General features: G+C 38.6%; 1 protein-coding gene across 5 annotated transcripts; it reads left to right on the forward strand.

The window, feature by feature from the left end:
• Nucleotides 1–32: 32 nt before the first annotated feature.
• Nucleotides 33–24,535, forward strand: ZBTB21 (zinc finger and BTB domain containing 21). 5 transcript variants are annotated; one of them, XR_014183149.1, is made up of 5 exons: nucleotides 33–166; nucleotides 6,225–6,357; nucleotides 10,009–13,353; nucleotides 19,656–21,052; nucleotides 21,862–24,535. XR_014183149.1 is itself a non-coding variant. In XM_082043401.1 (3 exons), the coding sequence occupies exon 3, from the start codon at nucleotides 10,023–10,025 to the stop codon at nucleotides 13,197–13,199; it is 3,177 nt and encodes a 1,058-aa protein (XP_081899527.1). In that variant the 5' UTR covers nucleotides 33–166; nucleotides 6,225–6,357; nucleotides 10,009–10,022; the 3' UTR covers nucleotides 13,200–18,309. The 5 variants fall into 5 exon arrangements, 1 of the variants encoding a protein (XP_081899527.1); XR_014183148.1 differs by having other exon boundaries at nucleotides 19,656–24,535; XR_014183150.1 differs by lacking the exons at nucleotides 19,656–21,052; nucleotides 21,862–24,535 and adding an exon at nucleotides 18,472–19,649 and having other exon boundaries at nucleotides 10,009–15,338.
• The last annotated feature ends 273 nt before the right edge of the window (nucleotides 24,536–24,808 follow it).

Below are 24,808 nucleotides of genomic sequence, written 5' to 3' on the forward strand. Positions count from 1 at the left end.
ACGGGCGGCTGCCGGTTCTGATCTGAAATGTAAAACATGTCAGAGGATCCGGGAGGGCTGTGCCTCGTTGTCATAGGTGTCCCCAACTCGTCTGTCTTGGAGAGCCACACTAGCTTGCAAATTTCAAGGCGGAAAGCAATCCAGCCGAGGTTCCTGCGACGTGCAGGTATTAAAGTGTAGTTTTACTAGTCCAAGGGCTCTTTGGCCATTTTATTAATGAATAGGAAAAAGTGCCTCTCGTAGTCAAGTGGAAAAATTCTCTGTGCTGTGTAGCAGCCATGTGCTATGAAGCAGTGGAAGGTATTTTACCCGATCACAGCTGTCGGAGAGAACTTTTAACACTTTTTAAAGCCCGAACTGTCATTATACACCCAGATTGGATGCAGCTCATGTGAAATATCAGACGGCAGGGAAACTTAATCTAAAGGAGTTAGGAGACAGGAGACATTGCAGAATTTCATTGTGTACTGAGTAAACTCTTAATAATTACGTGGCTATAAAGGCTATTCCATTTTTTTGTTGTGGGACTCAAAGTGGAAGTAAGAAGTAGGTAGAGTGTAGGTATAAGAAGAGATTGTGATGAATTATATAATTACAAAACTTTCTGTGAATACAGTGAAGATCCTGTAGTTAATATTTTTATCCTTAGATAAATGCTTATATGAAAATATGGTTTCTAAATGTATTTTTGTGCAACAAGGATTTTGATATTAAATCAGGAGTAGCAAATATGTATTACAGGTAAATCTAGTACTGCTTTATGTTTGTATTGCTTCAACACTGCCAGTTATAGTGTTCTGTTCTGACTGCTCAGACTGACAAACCAACTGCTTTGACTAAAATTTTCCGCCAGGGTTATGCTGGTGTTCTTGAGGGGAAGTTTTGATCTAACTTTAGCAACTGTTTTTCTAAACTTTGTTTGCAAAAAACAAATTATGTGGCTATCTCTTGGGTGGAAGGGCATCTGACATCCCTTTCTCTCAGAAATTTTGTTAGCCTCATGCTATACAGCTATAATCTCATAAGAACATTTGTTTTACCTCTAGAAAATCCATACAACCTGATGGGATTGTGACCATCTAAAGAACTGTCATTTGCACGTTCTCAGCAGGGGGATGTCACAGATTGCAGTGGAGTTTTCAGCTACAGTGATGTGTGCTAGACCAGGATTTATCAGGGATTTCTCCAGATGTGAGCTCCCCTGAGCCTGCTGGAGCCAAGATCACCCCCGGGGATCGAAACTGAGAGCGGGTGACCACATCTCTTGCTCTCACTGGTACTCTTGCTCCTCCACCAACTTCAACATTGCCTTGTGATCCAAAACAGGGTTAAAGTCATAATGAGTTGGGTGTTTCTTTAATGCTTAAGGTAATTTAGCCTTTAGTATGTATTATCACTCTTAATATTAAAAGAGGAAATAGCTTGTGAGAAGTCTGCAAAGTCCTCTTTGAGCTGTACGTTTAATGATACACAAGTCACAAGTATGATAAATGTGAACGTTTGTGGTTCCTTTTCCTACTGTGTAGGTTCCAGCTGACAGGGTGATCCTCTGTCAGCTGACTCAAATACAACACACTTCTCTGGCTGAGAATTCTCCAGATCACTGGAAGCTTGATATCACTAAGAGACTGGGTTTCGCGAGCTCATGCTTTTTGTGTGTGCGATGCTAGAGAATACTGATACACTGGGAATTGTGTATCATTTCATTGATCATCTTCATAGTAATGGCTGACTATGCTTTCCTTAAAATTAGAGGCATGCCAGCATTTGGGTTTGAAAGGACAACTTTACAGAATGCTGTGAGCTTTCCTAGTGTTTTGAAGTTGTTGAATTTTTGAACTTCAGGAGCTGTGAAGCAGTTACCATAAAAAAACCCAAGTAATTTCCAGTTACAGTTTTCAAGGTTTTGAAAGTTGTTTTATCTGCAAAATAGTGAAAACTATGGTTTATAAACAAGTATATACTTACAGTGTAGAGGAAGGAGGAGCTGGAGAGAGGAAGTTAGGCTGTTACCACTGTATGGTTTGTACTGCACCAGGAGGTACTATGCTGTGAGTCACACACTACAGTTGCAGCTGTTTCCAGCTCTTGTTAAAACAAATTCTCAACTTTTGAGCAAGGGAGCTGTTTCATAATGATCTCTGCTACATTTAATGATCTGAGATACTTGGAAGGGAAAAAAAAAATCTTTAGAGGCAGCAAAATAATTTGTTGCAAGTGGAAAGACTGCAAGATGCCCTGCTCTAAAATAGGTATTCTGTGTAGAGGGAGTTGCTTTCCCCAAATTTTTATGGTGTAGATTTAATATTAGTCTCTGCACTGTAATCTATTTTCCCATTTTTCCCTTAATGACAATACTTATCAATTCCCTTATATCTTCTTTCAATCAGCAGTGAAATTAAAAAAAAAAAAAATCTGTTGTCTTTGCTTATTGGCTGATTTATCTATTATGTTGTTCTAGAATAGTTCAGGTATATTTTATGAACAAGAAAAAGAAGTGTTGAGCAACTCTTCTACCTTCCTAAACTCAATCTACCTTCACCACTACCACCATCAGCTCGGCAATCTTACAGCCCATTAAAAATCAGAAAGTTTAAAAATCACCTAGTCCTGATTGTTGGAGGGAGTTTGTTTCTGAGATTTAGTGAAACACGACAGCTTTGCTGTGCAAAATCTTTCCATACAATCTGTGATGAAAAGGCACGAAAAGTCCTTTGGCCAAATAATTAAAAAAAAATGTTGTGAAACCTGTCCTTTTGTAGTAATTTGTATGTGATTAAATTGCATTCTTTAGGAAAGGAAGAAATTTTTTTTTTTTCCTTTTTTGTATTAGAGCATTAATCTCCTTATCCATGGTTTATCCTGCATCAGCCCTTAACAGTGTGAGTAATCTTTAGGTTGCAATTCATTCTCAGTAATCTCTTTGATAAGTTGTGGTTAGCTCAAGGGCAGTTCTCATACTGGGGACGGTGAGTGTCCCTGCCACCTCCTCGCCCCCCCATTCCCTCTGACTCACTGGTTTCCCTCCAGCACTGTGTAGCTGTGCATAAGCCAGCACCAAGCCTGACACCACAATGCACTGGAACTAGGAGGGTACCAGTAGTCATGGTGGGGCCCACGAGCTAAAAAACTTTAGTGCTGCTTTGGGGTGAACTGTTTGGCATTCTGGTCTGAATACATTTTTGAGTATCTTCAGGGAATTTTTCAAAAATAGTCTACTTGGTACAGGAAATATGCCTCACAAAAATTCTTTTCAAGTAAATTAATAAACATGGATGGAAAATCAGCAGAATTACAGTGATTTCTGATCACTACCACAACTTAACCTACTTGTCACAACCAAGAGTAATTTGGTTTGTGCCAGGAGATAACTCTGGGTACAGTCCTGCTGCTGTTGAGGCCAGATTCCCCAGAAGTTCAGTAAGAATACGATCAGCACCTTTCTCATACATACTTTTGAGGAATAATGACAAAATACATACTGTTCTTCTTTGTAGAGGAGGATTTTTTTTTTTTTAAATATATGAGATATTGTCTACTTACAAATGCACATAGAGTTTGAGTAAGCTGAAAATCTTCCATGTGCTATTCGTGACCTTGTAGATCTCTTATGTAAAACTCATGTAATATTGCTATTGTCTTTTCCCTTTTACAGTATCCTGTTACCTTCCCAGTGTCCTGCCCATAGTTAATGATGGCGGAATGGAGTTTTCTTTGGGTACTTTCAGTGGGTGGGAGATGTCTGTGTTCCCTGAATCATAAGTTTCTCACTTAGCAGTTTTTTAGGCTCAGCTTTTATATTAGTTCTGCATGTTTCAGATTAAGTGCGTTACTTTTTCCCCCAACACTTGTTTTTTAATAGAAACCTTAGTGTACACACAGTTCTGTTGATAAAGTAAAAAGTTGAAAAAAGTACCTTATTTGGGTATAATTGGCTTCTCTTCCCGTCTAAAATATGCCTGTCAAAAGCATCTTTATCTTGATAGAAATATACCCACAATAAGGGTTTGTCATTTTCACTATACCAGCAAAATTAAAAGCAGCAGGTAGATAAGATTTTATTGTGAATTGGGCCAGTTAAACGAAGAAAGGGTGGCTCATATAGTAAAGCATGACTGAATATTATTCAATTTGCTAAGTATATCTCAGCATTACCAATAAAGTAATGAAGGAAACCTGTTGAAAGAATACAAGTGTACACATTTGATGTGTGTCTCCACTTCTTCAAATTCTCAATTACTTGCATCTCTTTCAAAAAATCATAAGAATATTTCTGGGGATGAGGGTTTTTTAGGTGTTTAAGTTGTATGGCCATTGAGCCTTTGGCTCCTGTCTGATCAGAGAGTTTAATGGCAATGTTAGAAAACTCAAGAGAGTGAAAACTGAAGGACTCCTTAGGGAAAGGGATTTTTAAAAATTTTAGTCTCTTGATTTAGTTTACAGCAATATGGATGATGAGTTACACACCTTTCAATTGAGGCATTGAGGTCAGGACAGATATTTTCTGAAACTGTGCTTGATTTGCTCTAATCTTCACAAACTCTTTCAAGAAGAATTAGAAAAGCTCTCTCAGCCAGTGCACGTTCCTGCCCTCTCCCTTAGCCCAGTAGTTCTGCAGTCCCATGGTCAGCTGGTTCACTTTTAGTGATCTGGTAGCAAGCTTGTCTGCTGCTGGGGGAGACATGGGCTTCTCCTTGCAGGAGCAATCCCTGGTTAGATTGGACTGAGGGGAAGATGAAATTGCACCCTTAGCTGCTGCTTGTTTGTAAACAAGAATGAGAAGGACAAGTGGAGCTTTGTGGTGTTACTCTGACATTTTGTAGTTTGCTGCAAGTTAGGTAGGAGGTATTTTGAATGTCAATTGGTAAAACTATGGACATGATCTGAATGTGAAAAGTAGCTGCTAATTTCGAAGAGAATTTCTAGTCTGTATCAGGATAACTGCTAATTATTTGTCTCTTGTGGAGAGCAAAATAGAGGGACTGAGCAATATTATAGAATTACTTATTTTCCTCTCCCTAAATTTCTGCATCTGTATGTGTGGAGGATAAATAGTTGGAAATTAATACATCAGTTTCACACACTAGCAAATATATTATTTAATTTTATGCCTGCCCTCATACCAGTGACTCCTTGCTGCTCATCTACTGGAAATGAAAAACATTTGTCTCCGTGGAGAAAGTTCACAATATTGTCTGCAACAGAAAACAGCAATAGCGGTTGAAATTGTGTTTTGTTAAATCCAGGAAGACAGAATCCCTGAACTTGCAGCAAAAGATTACTTAAATATTTGATTAGAAAAAGATTACAGAAGTGCAAACATTTTTGCTCTGCAGTTTTGGAACTTTGACGTATAGCTTTTGGGGTTGCATAGGGATGTGTGTGTGTGTAAATATATATGGACTGTAGGAGAGTATGTTGCAAAGGCTATTGATGGGAGAAGAGGCATTTGATAAACTGTTATCTAACTCAAATACTAAAATCCAACGTAGGATCATTGAGTAGAAGCTTAAGCAGCATACGATTGTTTTGCATCTGAACTCTTGATCAATAATGGGACTTTTTTCCCGCCGTGTGTCTGAAACATCACATGAATTATCAGAGCCATCAAATCCTCTGCAAAGGACTCACAACTGAGTGCAACATTCCTGCATTTACCTGGGGATACCCCAGGAGGTCACTTGTATTTCTTGGCTGAGTATTATAATACATGTTTCTCTGTTTTTGTTTTTTTTTTCGGTGGGTTTGCTACCACGACACTTCTTATGGATGTTTTTTCCCTGTTGAAATCCCTGTTCAGTCTCTCTTGTTGCCTGCCCCCTCTGTGTGTGTTTCTTCCTACTTCCTTGTATTTTCTGCTTCGAACTGCAGTTTCTCACAGCCCTGGCGCCTCCTTGCTGCAACACTGCATCTCATTAAGTGTTTCAAGAACATGGTCTTTCCCACTGCCGCCCCCAACGTGCTATTAACATAGCTTTAGCTGACAGCTGTGTATTTGTAAAGTTTCAGCATTGGTGACTTCATTGTTTCTGAAGGTGAAGTTTCAGATGGACAAAGCTAACTGAACAACTTGCTGACAAAGAATGGGTAGTTTCATGGCTTCTCTTGCTGAAATTTTGATGCTCATCTGACCTCTCAATGAGCTGCTTAAGCTCCCAACCTATAAAATAACACATAGATATAAAAAGCTGGAATGATTTTGTTTGTTCCCTGCTTCATTTTAGGGACCTGAATCAACTTGCTGGGAGGTCAAATGAGCAGCAGAGCTGGTGAAAAGAAGAGGAGGGTCCCACTGGGCTGGGAGGAGAAGATGTGAGTAACAGACAGAGGAAAGGAAGGGAAACTGCCACTTCAAAGGTAGGTAGCTGTTGAAGATCAGTAAACTGCTGGGCCAAAGATTAAGCTTTTTCATCCTTTCCTTGCAAAGAGCTTTCCTGAGTAGAGATTTAAAAAAAAAAAAAAATTGCAGAAAGTAATTTTGAAATAATAGATGTGTCTTTTTCTATCCTTGTTCAAAAAATAAAATAAATCTTGTACCAAATATGGTACTTAAGTTTCTGAAATCTAGTTTGCTGAGATTAATAGAAGGCTGTTGAAGATTGACACTAAAATCTCTTCTTGGCCTCCTGAATGAAGGCTGTAGGTGTTCCTGCTGCACTTGCCCTTCCTGGGTCTGGAGTCTTGCTGTCACCGTTCCTCCTGAGGTCCAGCAGGTGCAGTAGCATGTGGCACCTGAACACAGCCAATGGGAGATTTTCTGATATGCTCCTACTGTTTTCTTGATACAACCTGAACGTCATGGAAGAAAAAAGAGCTTTTTTTCCAGTCACTCATGAAGACAGCTGGAAAAAATAATTGGAGAGAGTAGAAGCAGGCTATCTGGAGGAAAGAGTTTAGGTAGTTAATGGCAAAATAGTCTTCAACTGAAGCAGTATGAGTCCTCAGACACCTGGAACCAAATCTAGTGCTGCAAGAGACTGCCATAGCTTTGTTATCTACACAGTAGCTAGGCACACCTTTTTTGTCAGGGCTGAGCACAGTCAGCCAAGCATTGGCTTTGATAAAAAAATGCTGTAAGGTGTTCTTGCCTTCTTATAGCTACTCTACTGCCGCCGTTTGCCACCTCTTCAGATTACGGCTTAATATAAAAATCAACCAGCATTTCAAAAGAAATATTATTTGGTTTTTATTTATTATCTGATCTGCTGTGTAATACAGGCCTGAAAATATTTGTACTGGCACAAGCTGAAGGAGGAATGACCTGCAGTAAGATGAACAAAAGAGAGCAAAAATGTCTTTGATCAACTTTGTTACTGAAAAGTATTAATGTAGTGAAATTTTAATACATTGTACATTTACTTTGGTTATCTTTGGGGTTTTTTAACATTTAAGTATTTCAGGCTTTCAAATGATCTGTGTAAATGTCTTTCAATAGTTCTGCAGACCAGTTCTGGTTTTGTTTCTTAAGGTATCATAGTTTATTTTATTTCTGACTGTTGTGTTTAAAGACTATTAAGATAGAAGTCAGGCACTGGAATTAGGAAATACTGGGATTAAAGCTGCCTTTTCAGGATTAATTTGGTCCCTTGCCATTTGTGTATGTCACAGCCTTGGTTACTGTTAAAGTGACAGAGTTACACATTGCACCAAATTGCTCTGCCTCCTTCACTGCATAGAAGAGACTGTACTCTGAGAATGAAATGGGGGATTGTAGTGAGATGCTTAGCTCTGACTTGTTTAGCATAATAAATTGAAGGCATTCCATCAATAAAAAAGGAGAATGTGGAAAGAAGGATGGGTGACCATTGGATTCTGCTTTAAGCACGTAGATTTTACACCTATCTCTATCAGTAGCATTATTTTGTTACAGTGAACAAAGGGACACATAGTAATTACGTGGTATTTATTCTGTGAGTGTCTTACACAAAACGCAAGACCTGGGTAAAGCAGATTAAAATGAAAGATTTGAAAATATTTCATAACATTTGACAAATATACTCCTGTCCCACTGTGTCTATGAAGTATGGCTTCTGCGGCAGCTACTATTGGGTGTCTCTACAATACTGTTTGAGTTCAAGTTTCCTTTATAAGAACACTGTTGATCTGTTACCTCCATATATCATGCTGCAGCTTGCATCCCAGATTAATCACTTGAGTTTGCAAATCCAGTTTCTTTCAGATGAAGCTGAAGGAAAAGATGCATTCCTGCAACACTTGTTCTGATAGCATTCCAAGTGTTAATGGGTGCTCAGACCACAAGACTGGATTAGGGCCAGACTCCACCACTTTAAATTGCAGTGGCATCCACAAAGGAGACAGGTAGTGCAACCCCCTGCCTCAGACAGTACTTTTAAGCAAAGCATAGAAAGCAAACCAAACCAGATTGGTTTCTCAAATTCATAGAAGCTTGACTGCTCTGCTCTTTTTAGATGGAGGGGTGTGGGGGGATTGTACATTATAACTATGAGGTGAATTAAGGATAACTTTGTGAAACGACACTGAAACACTCTGTAAAGACAGATCTGGTGAGGAAATGGAATTCTGCTTTTGCTATTGCTGTGACACTATTAACTCATTCTGTAGTTTTAGATGTAGGAGTGGTAGCTCAGTCCTAGCATACGATCAGTGCCTTCAGATGCTGTATGTGGGACCCTTTAAGTCATTTCTCAATAACACCAATTTAGACTTCGATCACTTATTTATATCCATTAGTTGTAAGATTTACCACTTCATTTATTAATCATGAAGTTATGGCATCTTAATATTGTTTTTTGATAACATTTTTGTTTTACTCATAAGCTGATAAATAGTGAAACCTTTTTGTTGTAGTAGCATACATCATTTATAAATTATAAACTAAAGAATAGTTTCCAAAATCATCTGTAAAAAGAAGATAACTGCTCTTAATGGACATGTCATTGACTTGTTTTACTACCACTATGGAAGAAGGTAGTGTCAAATTATTACAGGTTAACTTGAACAGAATCATAAGAGTGTTCCTGGGGAAAAAAAAAAAATCTGATATTTCTGGTTTCTCTGTGTGTGCACGTGCACAGATACATAAATTTCAATTCATGCCACAGTATAGAGTGGGCTGTGTTTTGAAGCATATGGAACATGGAGATTTCTGCACTACAGTTTAATTTGTGCATGTTGTACTCTTGGATGCATCTGAGAGTAACTGTTCCTGAAGTATATATGTTGTGGGCATAAAGTGCTCTTATGCTACTGAATAAAATTGAGAGTTTGGTTCTGTGGTTGCTTTAAATCTAGAACAAAAGAATGGGGGAGATACTTCAGTTATAATTGTGACATTTCCAAGAAAACAGACCCTATCAGTGCAGTTGTAAGTGACACATATTTGACAGCTAGAGTATACATTAACAACACTTATTAAGCATAAAGAAACATGGTGAATTAATCTAGATTACAGACAATAATTCTGCTTCCTTCTCTGTTCCCAGTATTAATGCCCATTCCATCATTCTGTGTAAAATGACAACAAACCTCTGTTAATTTGTTTAGTGTGCAGGAGACTGTCAGGATTGCTTAGCCTCAGAAAGGTGACTTGGCATAACTAGGTTTTAGATACCTGATTCAAGAGTTTATCAATGTAGTTGTCAAGATAGATCTTCATAAAGCTAAAGATGAGAAAAAGATGATCAAGAGTGAAATAACTGAGCAGTTCCTTCACATGGACAGGTATATTGCAGGAAGAGAACACAGCTCTCACTCCCAGTTAGGTGTAATATTCTTGGTGTAAGATCAGCGATTAACAGTGTATTTGAAAGTGGATACTTGAGCTGGTTCTTCTTGAGCCTGTGCACCTGTTGGAGCTAACAGTGTTGTTTTAGTTCCCATACTTTTCCTCCAAACAAGCTGTTTTCTTCAGCACTGTTGATGGTAGTTTAGCCAGTCCATGAAGTACAGAGGGATTAGGTGTGTTTACTTTATCTCTAACAATAGTTCATGTAACACAACCTGCAACTTGTTGTTGTTCTTTTTCAGAAACAACCAGAATCATGGAGGGGCTCTTGCATTACATAAATCCAGCACACGCCATTTCACTTCTAAGTGCACTGAATGAGGAGCGTCTAAAGGGACAGCTGTGTGATGTTGTTCTTATAGTAGGAGATCAGAAATTTCGAGCTCATAAAAACATTCTGGCTGCCAGCAGTGAATACTTCCAGACTCTGTTCACGAATAAGGAGAATGAGTCTCAGTCGGTGTTTCAACTTGACTTTTGTGAGCCAGATGCTTTTGATAATGTGTTAAACTACATTTATTCTTCATCCTTGTTCATTGAGAAAGGCAGTCTTGCAGCTGTGCAAGAACTGGGTTACAGTCTTGGAATATCCTTTCTTACAAACATTGTTTCTAAGAGTCCTCAAGCTCCTTTTCCAGCTTGCCCTATTAAGAAAATACTATATCAAGATGAAGATGAAAGTAGTTCTCAGAAGAGAAGTGTCATTGTCTGTCAGAACAGAGTTGAAGCACAAGCGAAAAGTATAAATCAGACGCAACATGATTTAAGCCATAGTTCTAAACCTTCTTCCTCTGTTGCTGTCAAAACTAGCAGTAGACCACAAGTAGCAAAACCAACTGAAACCCTCCACAGTTTATCACTGACTGAAAGGAGGTGGCTGAAAGAAAGCCCTGTGAGCTATACCAAGGTTCATGAAACTTCTGGAACTGTGGAGGATCAGAGCAGAGGTGGTTTAGTGAAAAGGAACACAGTACTGCCCCAAATGCCTTTAGCAGAGAAAGAACTTGCAAATGATGAACCAGGAAGCAGTGGTCAACTTCTACGAGGAAAGGCCGCAGAGATGTCGTTAAAAAGACTGCGTCCACCAGTCTTGTCTCTCCGTGGTGCATCAGAATCTACATTTTTGTTGCGAGAGGCAGGAAAAGCAACTGGTCAAGGTGAAGACAGGAATTTGCTATACTACTCGAAGTTAGGGCTAGTAATCCCATCTAGTGGATCTGGTCCAGAAAACCAAAGTATTGACAGAAGTGGGCCACTTGTAAAAAGTCTTCTTCGAAGGTCGCTGTCCATGGACAGCCAGGTTCCTATTTACTCAACTTCTGTTGACCTAAAACCATCACAGGTATCATCGTCCTCCTCACCGGGAACTAATGATTCCCAGAAGACATTCAGTGTTGTATCTCAAAAGTCATCCTTGAAAGAGTCAACAGAGAAGTTAGTCTTAGATGAAAAACCACAGCTAATACACCCACATCGCCTTAGGTCTTTCAGTGCCTCTCAGTCAACTGACAGAGAGGTTGCTTCCCCTCTCACAGAGGTGCGAATAAAAACTGAACCCAGCAGTCCACTTTCAGATCCTGCTGAAATAATAAGAGTTACAGTGGGTGATGCTTCAGCATCGACAAATAAAGACTTTCCTTTTAAAACTGAGGATGATCCTAAGGAATCAAGTAGACTTCCAGCAAAAAGGAGATTTCAGGCTGATAGAAGACTACCGTTTAAGAAACTGAAGGTGGATGAGCAAGGTTCTCCTGGGTCAGAAGACAATTTTGAGGAAGGCTCAAGCCCTACGCACCTTGATGCTGATTTTCCTGATTCTGATGTCAGTAAGGATGAATACAGTGAGATGGAAGAAGCAAGACCAAATAAAAAATTTAAATGTAAACACTGCCTTAAAATTTTCAGATCAACAGCAGGTCTTCATCGTCATGTTAACATGTATCATAATCCAGAGAAGCCCTATGCTTGTGACATATGCCACAAGAGATTTCACACAAATTTCAAAGTGTGGACACACTGCCAGACACAACATGGAATTGTGAAGAATCCCTCACCAGCTTCCAGTTCGCACGCTGTTTTGGATGAAAAATTTCAAAGAAAACTGATCGATATAGTGAGAGAAAGAGAAATTAAAAAAGCTCTAATCGTTAAACTAAGACGTGGTAAACAAGGTTTTCAGGGACAGACTGCTTCACAAGCACAACAGGTCATCAAAAGGAATTTAAGATCTAGAACCAAAGGAGCCTATATTTGTACCTACTGCGGGAAGGCTTATCGTTTCCTCTCACAATTTAAACAACACATAAAAATGCACCCAGGGGAGAAACCAATTGGAGGAAATAAGGGCCCTAAGCAGAAAGATCATATTCATATGGAAAGTCCGATAGAAAACAAAGAGGTTTATCAGTGCCGTCTCTGCAATGCGAAGCTCTCTTCACTTATTGAACAGGGAAATCATGAGCAACTCTGTAGAAACGCTACTCTCTGTCCTTACTGCAGCCTTAGATTTACTTCTCCAGAGTTGAGGCATGAGCATGAAAGCAAGTGTGAATACAAGAAGCTTACTTGTCTTGAGTGTATGCGTACCTTTAAATCATCCTTTAGTATTTGGCGTCATCAAGTTGAAGTTCACAATCAAAACACAATGGCTCCATCAGAGAACTTTTCTTTACCTATCCTGGATCACAATGGAGAAGTGACTAGTTCATCAAGATTGCCTCCTCCATCAGAATCCAATAAAATGAATAATTTTGTTGCTGCAAAGGAAGATGGTGTATTCAGTGATTCGTCAGAACAAATAAATTTTGATTCGGAAGATTCCTCTTGCCTACCTGAAGACTTAAGTGTGTCGAAGCAGTTTAAAATTAAGATCAAAGAAGAGCCTGCAGATGATATAGAGGATGAGGTCACTGAAGCTAGCAGAGAACCTAAGGAAGTCATCTCCAACAAAGATGCTGGTTTGTGGCCTTGCGAAAAGTGTGGGAAGATTTTCACTGTACGTAAACAGCTGGAGCGTCACCAAGAGCTCTTGTGCTCTGTGAAGCCTTTTATTTGTCATGTGTGTAACAAGGCCTTCCGAACCAATTTCCGACTGTGGAGTCACTTCCAGTCTCATATGTCGCAGGCGGCAGAGGAGTCTGCAAATAAGGAGCCTGAGATATGTCCAGCAGCTAATTCCCCATCACCACCACCCTTACCTCCACCCCCGCCCCTCCCCAAAATCCAGCCTTTGGAGCCTGATAGTCCGACAGGCTTGTCTGAAAGCTCCACTACTACTGAAAAATTATTTGTACCGCAGGAGTCAGATACACTCTTCTATCATGCTCCACCACTCTCGGCAATCACGTTCAAAAGACAATACATGTGTAAACTCTGTCATAGGACTTTCAAGACGGCTTTTAGTCTATGGAGCCACGAACAGACACACAATTAGCTTTAACAGATACCTTAAAAAGCTGGTTCAGTGGAGGCTGTTTTGAGGATCTCAGAGTTATGCCATACAAGCTAGAAATCTAAGAGGATCAAAACGGTGACGGCAACAACGTCAAATTTGGAATTTGTGATGCTGCTTGGATTTGAAGATTAAGGTAAACTAACTTGGTTAGTAGTTAGTAGCGGAGTAATTTAAAATACTGTGGTCTGGGATCTAAAAGTAACAGAGTAATTTTTATTTCATTTAACACTGAAATACGATCACATCTGGATTGTATGCATGGATCTTCATCCTGTGATGTTGGTGTGTGCGTGTGTGTTATATATAAAGTTATATATTAAAGAGCAACAACAATTTGGATTCTAATTGTGTGTTTGTAGTAGTGAAATACTGTAACCAACTTAATTTTTTTTTAAATAAACCAACACACAAGCTCCATATAAATACTTGCCATGCATTTGCAGTTAGGAAGGAGGTGGATGGAGTGTCTTGCTGTATTGACTTAGGTCTTAGAAGCCTTTAGCAATAACAAATAAACCTCAAGTTTGAGTAATCATGATGTTATTGGATAAGAATGTTTGATATTTTAAGGGAATATAGAATTGTTTTGTTGTTATATGGAACTTGTGCAAATTAGAATTGAGTTTAAAGTCAGCAATATTGTTACTAAGATTTTATATAAAAAGGAGCAGCAAGCCTGCTTTCAGCCATTTAATTATAAGTTTCTAATGAAAACTGGGGAAGGGGGTACTTTGCTTTATATAATGTCCCAAAGACTAATTTACTGTATATACTTTGGTAGCCGAAGTTGTTGTATTAACAGCCATCATGATGGAAATGGTACTGTTTATAATAGGAACTAAGATTGAATGGATGTCAGACAGGTTTCATAATTTTGTTTCCACTATTTGTACAACTGTTCGTAATTCTAACTACAAAGGAATGTATAACTACTAAATCAAAAAAAGAGAGCTCATTAAGGGACAGAAGATGAGTTGTGTTCCTACACACAGTAATAAGCTTGGCCATAAGTACAAAAATATGTTTTAACAAAAACTAAAAATGTAAATATTTATATAGACAACTGTATAAATGAAGAAGTATGTATTTGAAATTTGAATTAAGCATACATATCCAGATCAAAGCAGAGGAAAAAAACATCACACTACAATCACTGCATTTTATGAATACAATGCATAGAATATTTCTTTCTGCTGCTTTCTATCATATGTGATACTGTGTTGAAATTTTCTCATTTGTTGAAAATCGTGGTAATAATGGGATGCAGATATTCTGTGTTGTTCCATTATTTTACCTCAAATCACAACTGGAGCATTTAGTGTAAGTAGGATCATAGGTATTTACCAGCAGCTATAGTAAGGGTCCAAAATCATTCTGTAAGTAGAAGAAATATTTACCTAGAAACAGGTGGTAAAGAGTGAAAAATTCTTCTGCTAGAATTTAAACTTAATGGAGTGGTGATGGAATCAAGTGGATGTTAAGTGATGCAAAAAGTATTTCTTATCCTGACCAACGTTACCCCGTGCGGGCTGGGACAGGGGATCGCATTCCACACCGCGTAGTCAGAGCCCAGTCTGTGTTTGCTGAAAGCAACAGGAGTTTAGTCACCAGATTCCAGGGGAGCAGGAGCGAGGCTTCAATTCTGTATGTAACCGTGAATTTTTTTTCAGCATCCCAAAATCAGAAGTAAGAAGAATTGCAAGATGACACCAAGATTTAGCAAAATTGAGCACAAGTGTAACTCCTAAGAATCTGAGGATGAGCATCCTTAGTTATACACACACAGGAGTAGATTTTTTTAAGTGAAGGCCCAAGCGTGCCACTATATTTTCCAACAGATTTTTTTTTAAGTTATTCTTCTTATAAGTTAAATTTAAAATAATTGGCTCAGGGTGGATCCTTGACTTTTTTTTTTCACCAACCAAAAAAATCACAGTATTAGTTTCAAGTCTCTTCTGTTTCATTTTTGATTAAAATCTAAAATAATTACAAAACACTTCTAATAGTAACGTGTTGTTCTTTTTGGTCCTTTTTCAGGCAAATTGTAGCTGAATATGATTATGCTGATTTGTTAGACTATCAGTTAAACTCTTTTGGTGACATTGCAATTAAAACAAGGTACTTGTTTAATAGTGACATTTCTAATTATTGACTTTTTTTATTCCACCTAATAAGACTAAATTTATTTCTTACCAGAAACAATTTCAAAATAAAATTATTATTGCACTTAATCTGGTTTAACAAAATCAGAAAAACATAAAGCTTGGCTAAGTATCCTTTAAGTGCATTTTAAAAATCTGTGCCTATAAAATATGAACATGTTTTTGTAAAATGGTTCTTAAGTTTTCATCAATGATTCCTCTACACAACAGTCTGAAAGTTTATATGTAGCCTTTTAAAAATCAGTGTGCTTTCTGAAGGAAGATGGCAACTAGTTCAGCTATGTCATAGTCATCTAACTTCTAGCTGGGATTCTGCTATGTGATAGGATGATAAATTTCACACACTTTAAATCAAAAGCTTGTGCAACATCTTTGAATAAACCTTGATCTTTTTCCTAGTATACTCAGTATTATAAAAAATCCATAAAATATTTTTGGTCTAAATAGCCTCCTTCTAAGTTTTTCTTTAGTTGTTTTGTTTTGTTTGGGGTTTTTTCTTTAAATTTTGTTTTTAACTTTGAATGTGTTCTGCGTGTTTTTGTTTTGTTTTTTAAATTTGCTTCTTGTTGTTTAGTAAAGGAATTCAGGATCCCTGAAGTTTAATATGAGATGTTTGTATAGCAGTTCTGGTTTTCTATTAGCTTTTATACAGTATCTTAAAAAGCCCTTGATAGAAGTGTTTATTTTGGAGGATATGGAGTAAATATACTTCCACTAATATAACTTTAATATATGTTTTAAAAGTTAAATTATGGAAAAAATGTTAGTTGCTTGTTTATAAATAAAGGTCTTTTGAGGAGTGTCTAGTTTGGCCACAGCCAAAATAAAAGACAAATTTATTGATACAAAAGCCTGTCTTCATCATATTTTGTTTAATTTTGTAGCTGTGTACTGAAGTGACACAAAGTTAAAAGGTCTTGTTAAATATAAAAAGTGGTTTGCTTTTTTTCTTCAAATTTGTGTCAGGAACGTGCAGATGTTTTAATATATAGATTAGAATCTTTAATTACTTTTTTTTTTTTGCTATTTTTATAATCAGTCAGATAAATCTCAGAGAACTATCCTGCTTCAGTGGAAGTACAGTGGAAACTTGTGCTGCATTTAAGAGGAGCAGGGTTGAGCCATGTAATGTATTTTGGTTTGGGACTTTTTTTCCTTTCAGGCACTCTGTTGGCAAAGCATCTAAGCCTATGGTTAAGTTCCAGTAAAATCAGTCTTAATTTTTTTTAAACACATGCTTAAGTTCTTTGCTAAAGTGGGACCATGATCAACCTTGAAAGTGAGCAGTGGCAGAAAAATACATACAGATTTTTTTTAAGCCCTAGAACCAAAAGGTAAAATTATTTTTCCTCTACGTAAAAACTGCATATACAGCTAAAGTATATTTCTGTAGTTTTACAAAAACAAAGGATATGAACCAGTAATAATAATGTACCTACTTTTTTTTTTTTTCTTTTTTTGGCAAACGGGAGCGAAACACCCTGTGACAGTTAATTGAGCAGGTAACCTGCTGAAGCAGTGGGTGACACTAGACTTTCTCTTGTGTATTTCGGAATGGAGATGTAGCCTTATCCATGAACCAAAACACAGCTGTAAGAGACTTACTCCTGCATTTCCTATTTAGGCAGGCCTTCTAGTGACATCTGGTAGACTTTTTTGTCTAATGTTTGGGTTTTTTTTCCCCCAAGTAGGACATGTGGGTTTGGTCTGAAGCTACATGTACTCTGTTTTTGTTCCAAGCTTCCAGTGATAAAACTAGAAGCTCCTCACATGGGATAAGGACAGACTATGCCTAAATTCTTGGCACTAACAGTGAGGGTGCAAATATCGGGCATGAGCCTGTAATCTGGCATGTGCCTATACGGTTCAGTAAAATTGTTTACATTTTCCTACCAGAAGATTTAGATAAAAATCAAAGCAAGCTTAGGTGTTTTTGGTTTTATTATTTTTTTAAAGTTGCTGTTAATGAATCAGTGTTAAAATCTTTTTGTTATTGTTGAACACAGCTTGATAATGTTTTCTAATGTCATTGATTCTTGCTTATTTAAAATGACTTGTGAAAAACTGTACTATAGCTGTTGTACATAAAGGGACACTATCAAGAGAAAGGTTGGATACAGTAAATGTACTTCTCTGTATTAAGAATAATTTATATTAATAAAATCAAAGAATTCAAAAATGGGAATTGAGTCATAACACTTGAGCTGCTTGTGCATGAAAATGCCTATTAAGGGCATCCTTAGTTGTTGCAAGGATGTCTGAAAAATGTATCTGAATTCTGTGGGTTGAGCTTATTTTTCATGTTGCTTTTTCTCTCGCTGTTCCAGAGTAAAGGACTTAATCCATTTTTCCTTTTTCAGTTTCTCAGTGATACACGTTACCTTTTAAAGACACAAGCTTCCCACTACTGAAGCAGCATCTTTAATTAAAATATGTGTGTAAAACCAGAACAAGCTATCTTTAGTGATGTGACACGCAAAATATATATGAAGTACACATTTTAAGACTTATTCTTGATAGTGTCCCTTTTTAAAAAGCAGGAAAATGGGATCATTTTAGTGCTTGGGTACAGGGGAGTAGTTTCCTACAGTTCCTAAAAACTGGAATTATCCAGTATATTTGCTATAGAATTTTCCAATTAATTACACAAAATCACTTGTCATTTTAAAAGATTATAGAGGTAAGGTAAAAGAAACTGGTTTTATAATCCTGTATACCTTTATAGTCGTTCTGTATCAGTTCAATACACCAGGATGGGTTTTTACTTTTTTTAGGACTGAGACTTAATAGCTTACGGTAACTTTTTCTTTAATGTAATGTAAATCCATTGCTTCTTTGTACAACTTTTTCTACTGTGTGTTTTCTTTACTTAGATCTTGACTAAGAAATGTTGGCGTCCAATAAACTTACACTTTGTTTCTTTTGAATTATTGTGTTTTATACTGTAATCTCTTGGCAAAGTGTGATGTTATTGTACATACCATTGTGTCTGTGGGATGGGAATTTTGTTTATAAAAGAGCATCTTTTGATCTATTTGTTGGATGTGAGTTTTTACATTACGAAAATAATGGCTTTTTGTTTGTCTTAGTAAGTGCCCTACTGAACCTTTTACTGGAAAATACAAGAAAACCAACTGCTCTAGACAATCTCTTAAAAACCTGAGCAGAGCCCAATTCTGCTTCCTGTGCAATCAGTGATTAAAATGGGACTTTGTGGAAGCAAGGTTACTTCAACTAAGTATCTCTTTAATGTAAAACTGGATTGAACCAGATGTTTGGAAACACACGGTCAGGAATGTTTATGGTATTTTGCAGTGCTCTCATCAAAAGCGGTTTTGCTCCGTGTATATCCCTCTTCAAAACCCCTGCATGGGAATATAGTGTGTGGATTCCCATGGTGCAGAAAATGATCTCTGTATCTTTTCAGAATAGGGTTTCCTAGGCTCCTCTCTTCAAAGTAGATGAGACCTGTCTTTGAAAACCCTTAGGCCAGTATTCCCAGCTTTTTGGACTTCACATTTGCTGTCCTTTGCCATTTTTAATTTGTGCATTCAGTTAAACCCATTGACCAGTTTCACTCACATTTAATAGAGGAGACACAGTCTCAAGTTAATCATCTCCAAGAAGTTTCATAAGCATAACTGACTGTGTAGCAAAGAATGGTCTTAGTGAGAAGGGTAAGATTTCCAGCAAGAGTACAGCTCTCTCTACAGCCAGTTAAGATCTACATACAGTTCTCTGTTACTGTTTCAGAGCAGTTGAACATCTGCTTAAATGCTTCACAGAAAATGTCTGCTCTAGAGACCATACAATCTATATTTGACATAAAAGTCAAAAAGCAAAACAAAATGGTAAAAAGTTAGCGATAATCCATTAACATCATGCCTGTTGTCGTGGTTATTTTTATTCTAATTCCAGCTATCCACTTTTAAGACAGTTGCTTAGCAAAGAAATCCAGTAACTGTTCCTTACTTTTCCACTCATATGTTGTTTTCAGTTATCACTCTTCTTTTAAATACACAAACAGGGTAATTTTTACATGAGACCTACATGGATAATATTTCTGTTTCCAGTCCTGAAATCTTCTGACAATAGAAATTTTCAAGGTCTTGGCTGCAATAAAGCAACACACACAACTTTTATTTCCCCTTAATTTTACATGAGTTGAAAGAGAACATCGTATGCAAAGCCAGTTTATGTTAACAAAGAATTTGTTTTAAATTTCCTCTGCACTTTTGGTACGATCCTTAACAATTTCTTCATGTCTTGTCAGTCCAGGACCCAGGATGGATACCGTTCTTTGATGTCATGATGTTACAGAGCCCTGGTTGTAATCGTTAGCTTAAGCTGATATTTTAGGGCTCAGGCTCTCATCCAGCAACTCCAATGAAGTGCACTGGTGTTAAAAATGAGGTGGTGATGAAGCAGCATGACCTGCTGGGATTAAGAGCATCCAGGGATGCTTCTGCTGGAAGGAAGAGACCATACTGAGATTAGCAGGCTCGGCAGGCAGGAACAAAGGACAACGAGCCAGAAGAAGAGGTGGGAGTAGGATGACAACAGTAGAAGAACATAAGATATAGAGGAGAGCACACTGCGGCTCTGCCAAAAAAACAAGAAAAAAAAAAAACAACAGCCTCTGTTTTAAGGTGTCATTTGTGAGGAATACAGCTCCTTGGTTCCCACTTTCTCCTTTCTTTCCTAATGAACAGCTAGGAGTCCCTGGGGTTTGAAACCTTCTAACCCTTTTTGGCTGACAAAAAACTGCATTCATTCCTCTATGCTATAAAGGCTATAAAAGAGTTTAAGGGAAGAAAAACTTCCCAAAAGATTGTTTAATAATATTTCCCCTACAGTGTTGCACTGGGAGAAGTTTGGGTCCTTGTGGAACAGGCTTTGAAAACTGCACATCCTGAGGGCTTTGCCAGGTGTGGAAACTATACCTGTGGAGATACATTTGCAGTTTCTCCACCTCACCACCTGCACCTCTGGGTCCTATAAAGAGTGGGCTATAAAACCAGAGGAAAACCTATAAAATAGTAAAGATAGATCTGTTGACCACCATCCTACTTATTCCTTCCTCAGCTGGTTAGTCCTTGGCTTCATGCACATCTCTTGCTCTGCAGGGCACCCTGTGTGGAGCCCAGTTAATGTAACAAAAGACACAGCTGTTGCCCCCCATAGGGGGAAAGGTAAAGACTTCCTCACTGCATGATAGCCCAGGGCTGTGATTAACAAGGCTGCTGCCTCTTCTTCACTCATCAATCAGCTGAGCAGCCAAATGCCACAAGGACAAAATTCAGCTTTGTTAGCTTGCATCCAGATTACTTGTTTCAGGAGAAATTTGACTGAGGCATGTAAATGCATGTAAATGCATTCCTTAAGAGCATGAGAAAAAAACCTGTAAAAATACCAAACTGTCACTCTGAATAAGTCTGGAAGAGAATCACTGATCTTTAAAATGAGATTTGAAATCGGGTAGTTCTTTAGCAAGTACTACTACAAAGCTCAAGAGAGGAAGAACCACATAGAACCTTCATTTTATGGAGATGATCCTACTATCTATTATGTGCCTCTAACGCTGTGTACAGGCACTAGGAGAAGCCAGAAATAAAAGACTGCAACATTGCATCTGTCTGAAGAGCCACACTGGAAAGCACCACACGGAAGGTGAACCCCTATATATACATATATATGTATGTGTATGTGTATAAAAATGCATGTGAGTGTGTTTAAATATGGCTCTGTTACACAGCAATCACTGAGTTTGGAGAAAATTCCCTGTTAGGTCAAAGGCATGTTATAATACACTTTTGTCTAAAAGCTGTCTCTCCAGTATTTCTTTAAGCGGCATGGTTTCTGCCTAACTGATAGCTGGGAGTGGAGAGATCTCCAGACTCTTCAGTCCTTGGCTCCCTCTTGAGACTGCCAAGGAGGAGGCCAGTCCATCCCAATTGTTTCTGCACCACAGAGAGTTGTTTAAGGAAATGCAAGAGGATCCGTTGTAGCTTAACACCTATTATGGTTACATACAGTCAGCACACTTGAACATAATGTGAACTCGTGACTGAGCAGTCAAAAGCTTTTTCCCTTCTGCCCGTGCCATAACACGTTGCATTCTCCTTCAAGTATCTGGCAGGATTTGCCTAACCTTGAGTGAGCCTGTACCCACACGCTCCAGATTCTTAAGTGTTTTAGCATTCGCACAGTACCCATGGGGGTGTGCTCTGAGATGACATGCAACACAAAACTGGGACATGCCCTTGGATCTTAGCTGTCTAGCTGAGTTGGAGCATTTTCACTGTACTTCTAGAGGAAAGCATGAGTTCTAAGATTTTTCACAAGCCTTTTGTTTTTTTTTTCATACTCTTACCATTAATTTCCTGCAACATTGCTTGATATGCTTTTGCTCTCACTGTAAAACTTGAAGATCTCTTTTACTACTTATTAAGTCCTTTCTTCTTTCTGATGCCCGACAGTCCCAAAGCCAGTTGGTCTAAGTGTCCTCACACATGTGTCTGGGAAGCATATGAGTGTACTGTATGGGAGAAGCACACGTCCCTGGGAAGTCAGCATCTCCTGGGCTGGAGCCCAGGATTTGGAAGGAGAGGAATGTCTCCAGTGGTTCCTTGTCAGGAAATTCTTCAGCTCTGTCTTGGACATGGGAAGCCTTAACCATTTAAAAGTCTAAAAGGCGTTTAGATGAGGTTCTTAAGGATATGGTTTAGTGCTAGAGTTAGGCTATGGTTGGACTTGATGATACTGAGGGTCTATTCCAACCTAAATGATTCTATGATTTGGGCACAGCTCTGAGCCTAAATTAACCCAGAGGCATTAACCTTCATGTAGCTGAAATCTCCGATCACGTCTGGAGTGCCATACTTGAGGAAGGCCGCTCACAATACTGCTTGGAGTACAGCAGTCGATCCATCCCAGCACCATGACCTCTGGTGACACTTGCGCTCTCTGGTGGAGAGAACATGCAGGCTCCAGCAGGTGAAAATAAAGAAGAAAATAAAAGCAGCTTGTTTGACATGTTTTAGTTTCTAATAACTCCCGGTATTTTACTGTAGTAAATATATTTTTGAAGATTCGACATAATAGAAAAAATGATACTCTCAAAAATATTTTTCCTTCTTCCATTGCAATGCCAGATACAAGTAGTAAAAGAAACCATCAGCAGTTCCAGACAAAATGTCTGGTTTAAGCCTTTGTTCCTTTTGCAAAGTTGCGACCACTTAGAAAAAGGTTATTTATGCAGATATTGGAGAGTTGGAAAAGTGTAATCCTACAGAGAAAAGCAAAGTAGTTATAATATGACAAAATTATAAGACATTTCTAAAATTAATGGGTGAAATATTGATACGCTATGATGAATACAAACGCCATGGTGATGTTATTTGTGTGCTTTCTCATGATGTTTGTTTTTTGTTTGTTTGTTGGGGGGGGGGGTTGTGGTTTTGTTTTTTTCTTTGCTAGGCTGTATTTTTGGTGCATGAATGGCTACAAAAGAAACTACAAATATCCACGGTGTACCAAGTTGTGTCCATGGTTCTTCTAATGGGATTGAAGCATGGCTATGCAGTTTTGCTTTATATCTGAATACATAATTTGAAATTAAGTTGGGTCAAAATAAAACATTGTGATCCATTTGCTTTGAAGCTTGGCCAATTTGTGAACACATATTTATGGGGAACAGTTGTTTTTTCAAGATTTTTTTAGGACCATGCCTGTAGATTAATAACATATCTAATAACAAGGCCACAAGAGCAGTTTTCTGATCTAATGAAAAACTCAGCTTCTGGCAGAATACCTCCTTAAGCACTTAGGAGATGTAGGCATTCGGGCAAAGAAGAACTAAGTGGCATAAATGAACTGAAGATACTCTACTGTGAGGTCATGGTGGACACATTTTTTTCAATAGAGATTTGTGCTTGGATAGATCAGATATCTCCTGATTTTGCACGAGTACCAAAAATAAGAGTAATCAGTCTAAGTGAAGGTCTACTGGTGTCATAATCTCAGAGCCTTTTTTTGTATGGAGTAAGACTCCACCAAGAAGAGGATGGTGTCTGGAAGATACGAGGCAGGGGCAGTTATTCCAGATCAAGAGCCAGCCCGGTGCTAGCCTCCTTGTCCTCACATTAGCCCCTAGTTTTGAAAGCTTGCTTAGCGGCACCTCCTTAGTGCCAGAATGCCGACCATCTTCCAAGGAGGCTTCTTGGGCCATCCCACCTGGCCCTCATTCTAGCTCGTTGCACAATCATTACTGTCTCTGACTGCTGTTCCAAAGTGGAGGACATAATCTCTGGTACGTTGAGTCATGGGAGATGAGATGGGTCACACATACCGAATCTCACCTAGAAAGCGGCTGCAGAAAACGGACTGGAGAGTACACTAAAGGGCAGGACTAAGTGGAGGAGCTCACCTTCTGGCTTTAGCATTGTGCCCCTCCTTGCCTCACAACCCCTGAGCAGACTTGCCAGGGTCAGCAGGTAGAAGGACAAGGCTGTTACCTACCCCTGGCACAGCAGGCAAAGGAGAGGGAGAGAGGCTGAAGTGCTACCATGTGACAGGAGAAACGGTCCCCTTTTCCACAGGAAGTAACATGCCAAAGGGTCACCTTTCAGCTGTGAAGACTGACAGGTCTGCTTCCGACAGCAGAGCTGCCAATGAAGAGTATACAGTAGTAACATCTCAGTCTGACTGTTATGCCAGCAAAATCTGATAATGAAGACATGGTAATGACCATCTCACAGTTAAAGGTGGCATCACACAGAGTCCTGGGACACTGGTAAAAGCTCTCCCAGCCGAAGTGCAATTTCGCCAAAATAAGTGCCTCTTACACTTTTATAGTCTCCTGACAAAGCCCTTGTTTCAGACTTCATGTTAGACTGTATGTATGGTCTCTTACAAACCTTCAATTTCTTTCATGTGTGTAGAAAAAAATATGCTGGTGCTTAGAGGCAGAGAATTAGTGAGAAAGGTTTGGATTGATTTTATCTCTGTGCATTGTAATTGTGTAAGTGATCATTTAATTGCAGTGATTGAACCTACTGCTTTGTTGTTGTTGTTGTTCTGCCTTCAGTTTTTAAAATGAAATTGATTAAATAATTATGATCTCATCCTGCTCCCTTTGCCTATCTATACCATGAGACTTGGGGTAGTCTCAGATCTAGCACTTTGCAGGTGTTAGGTCTGAGTGCATACCCTGATTGGTGCCACTCTAAGGCAAGACAGGACCTTGGCATACACTGTTCCCACATTTGCCTGCGCCAAGTCCAAGCCACCATTCCACCAGCCTCCAACAAATCTGGAAATTTAAGAAATAGTTAAGGTTCTCAAATTCTGCCCACATTCTGTCTGGGAGGTGGAAAAGAGCATCTCTGGAAACTCAGATGTATGATGAACCCGGCAGTGCTAATT

This window comes from Streptopelia decaocto (genome assembly GCF_964273445.1).
Source record: "Streptopelia decaocto genome assembly, chromosome: 1".
Classification (NCBI taxonomy): domain Eukaryota; kingdom Metazoa; phylum Chordata; class Aves; order Columbiformes; family Columbidae; genus Streptopelia; species Streptopelia decaocto.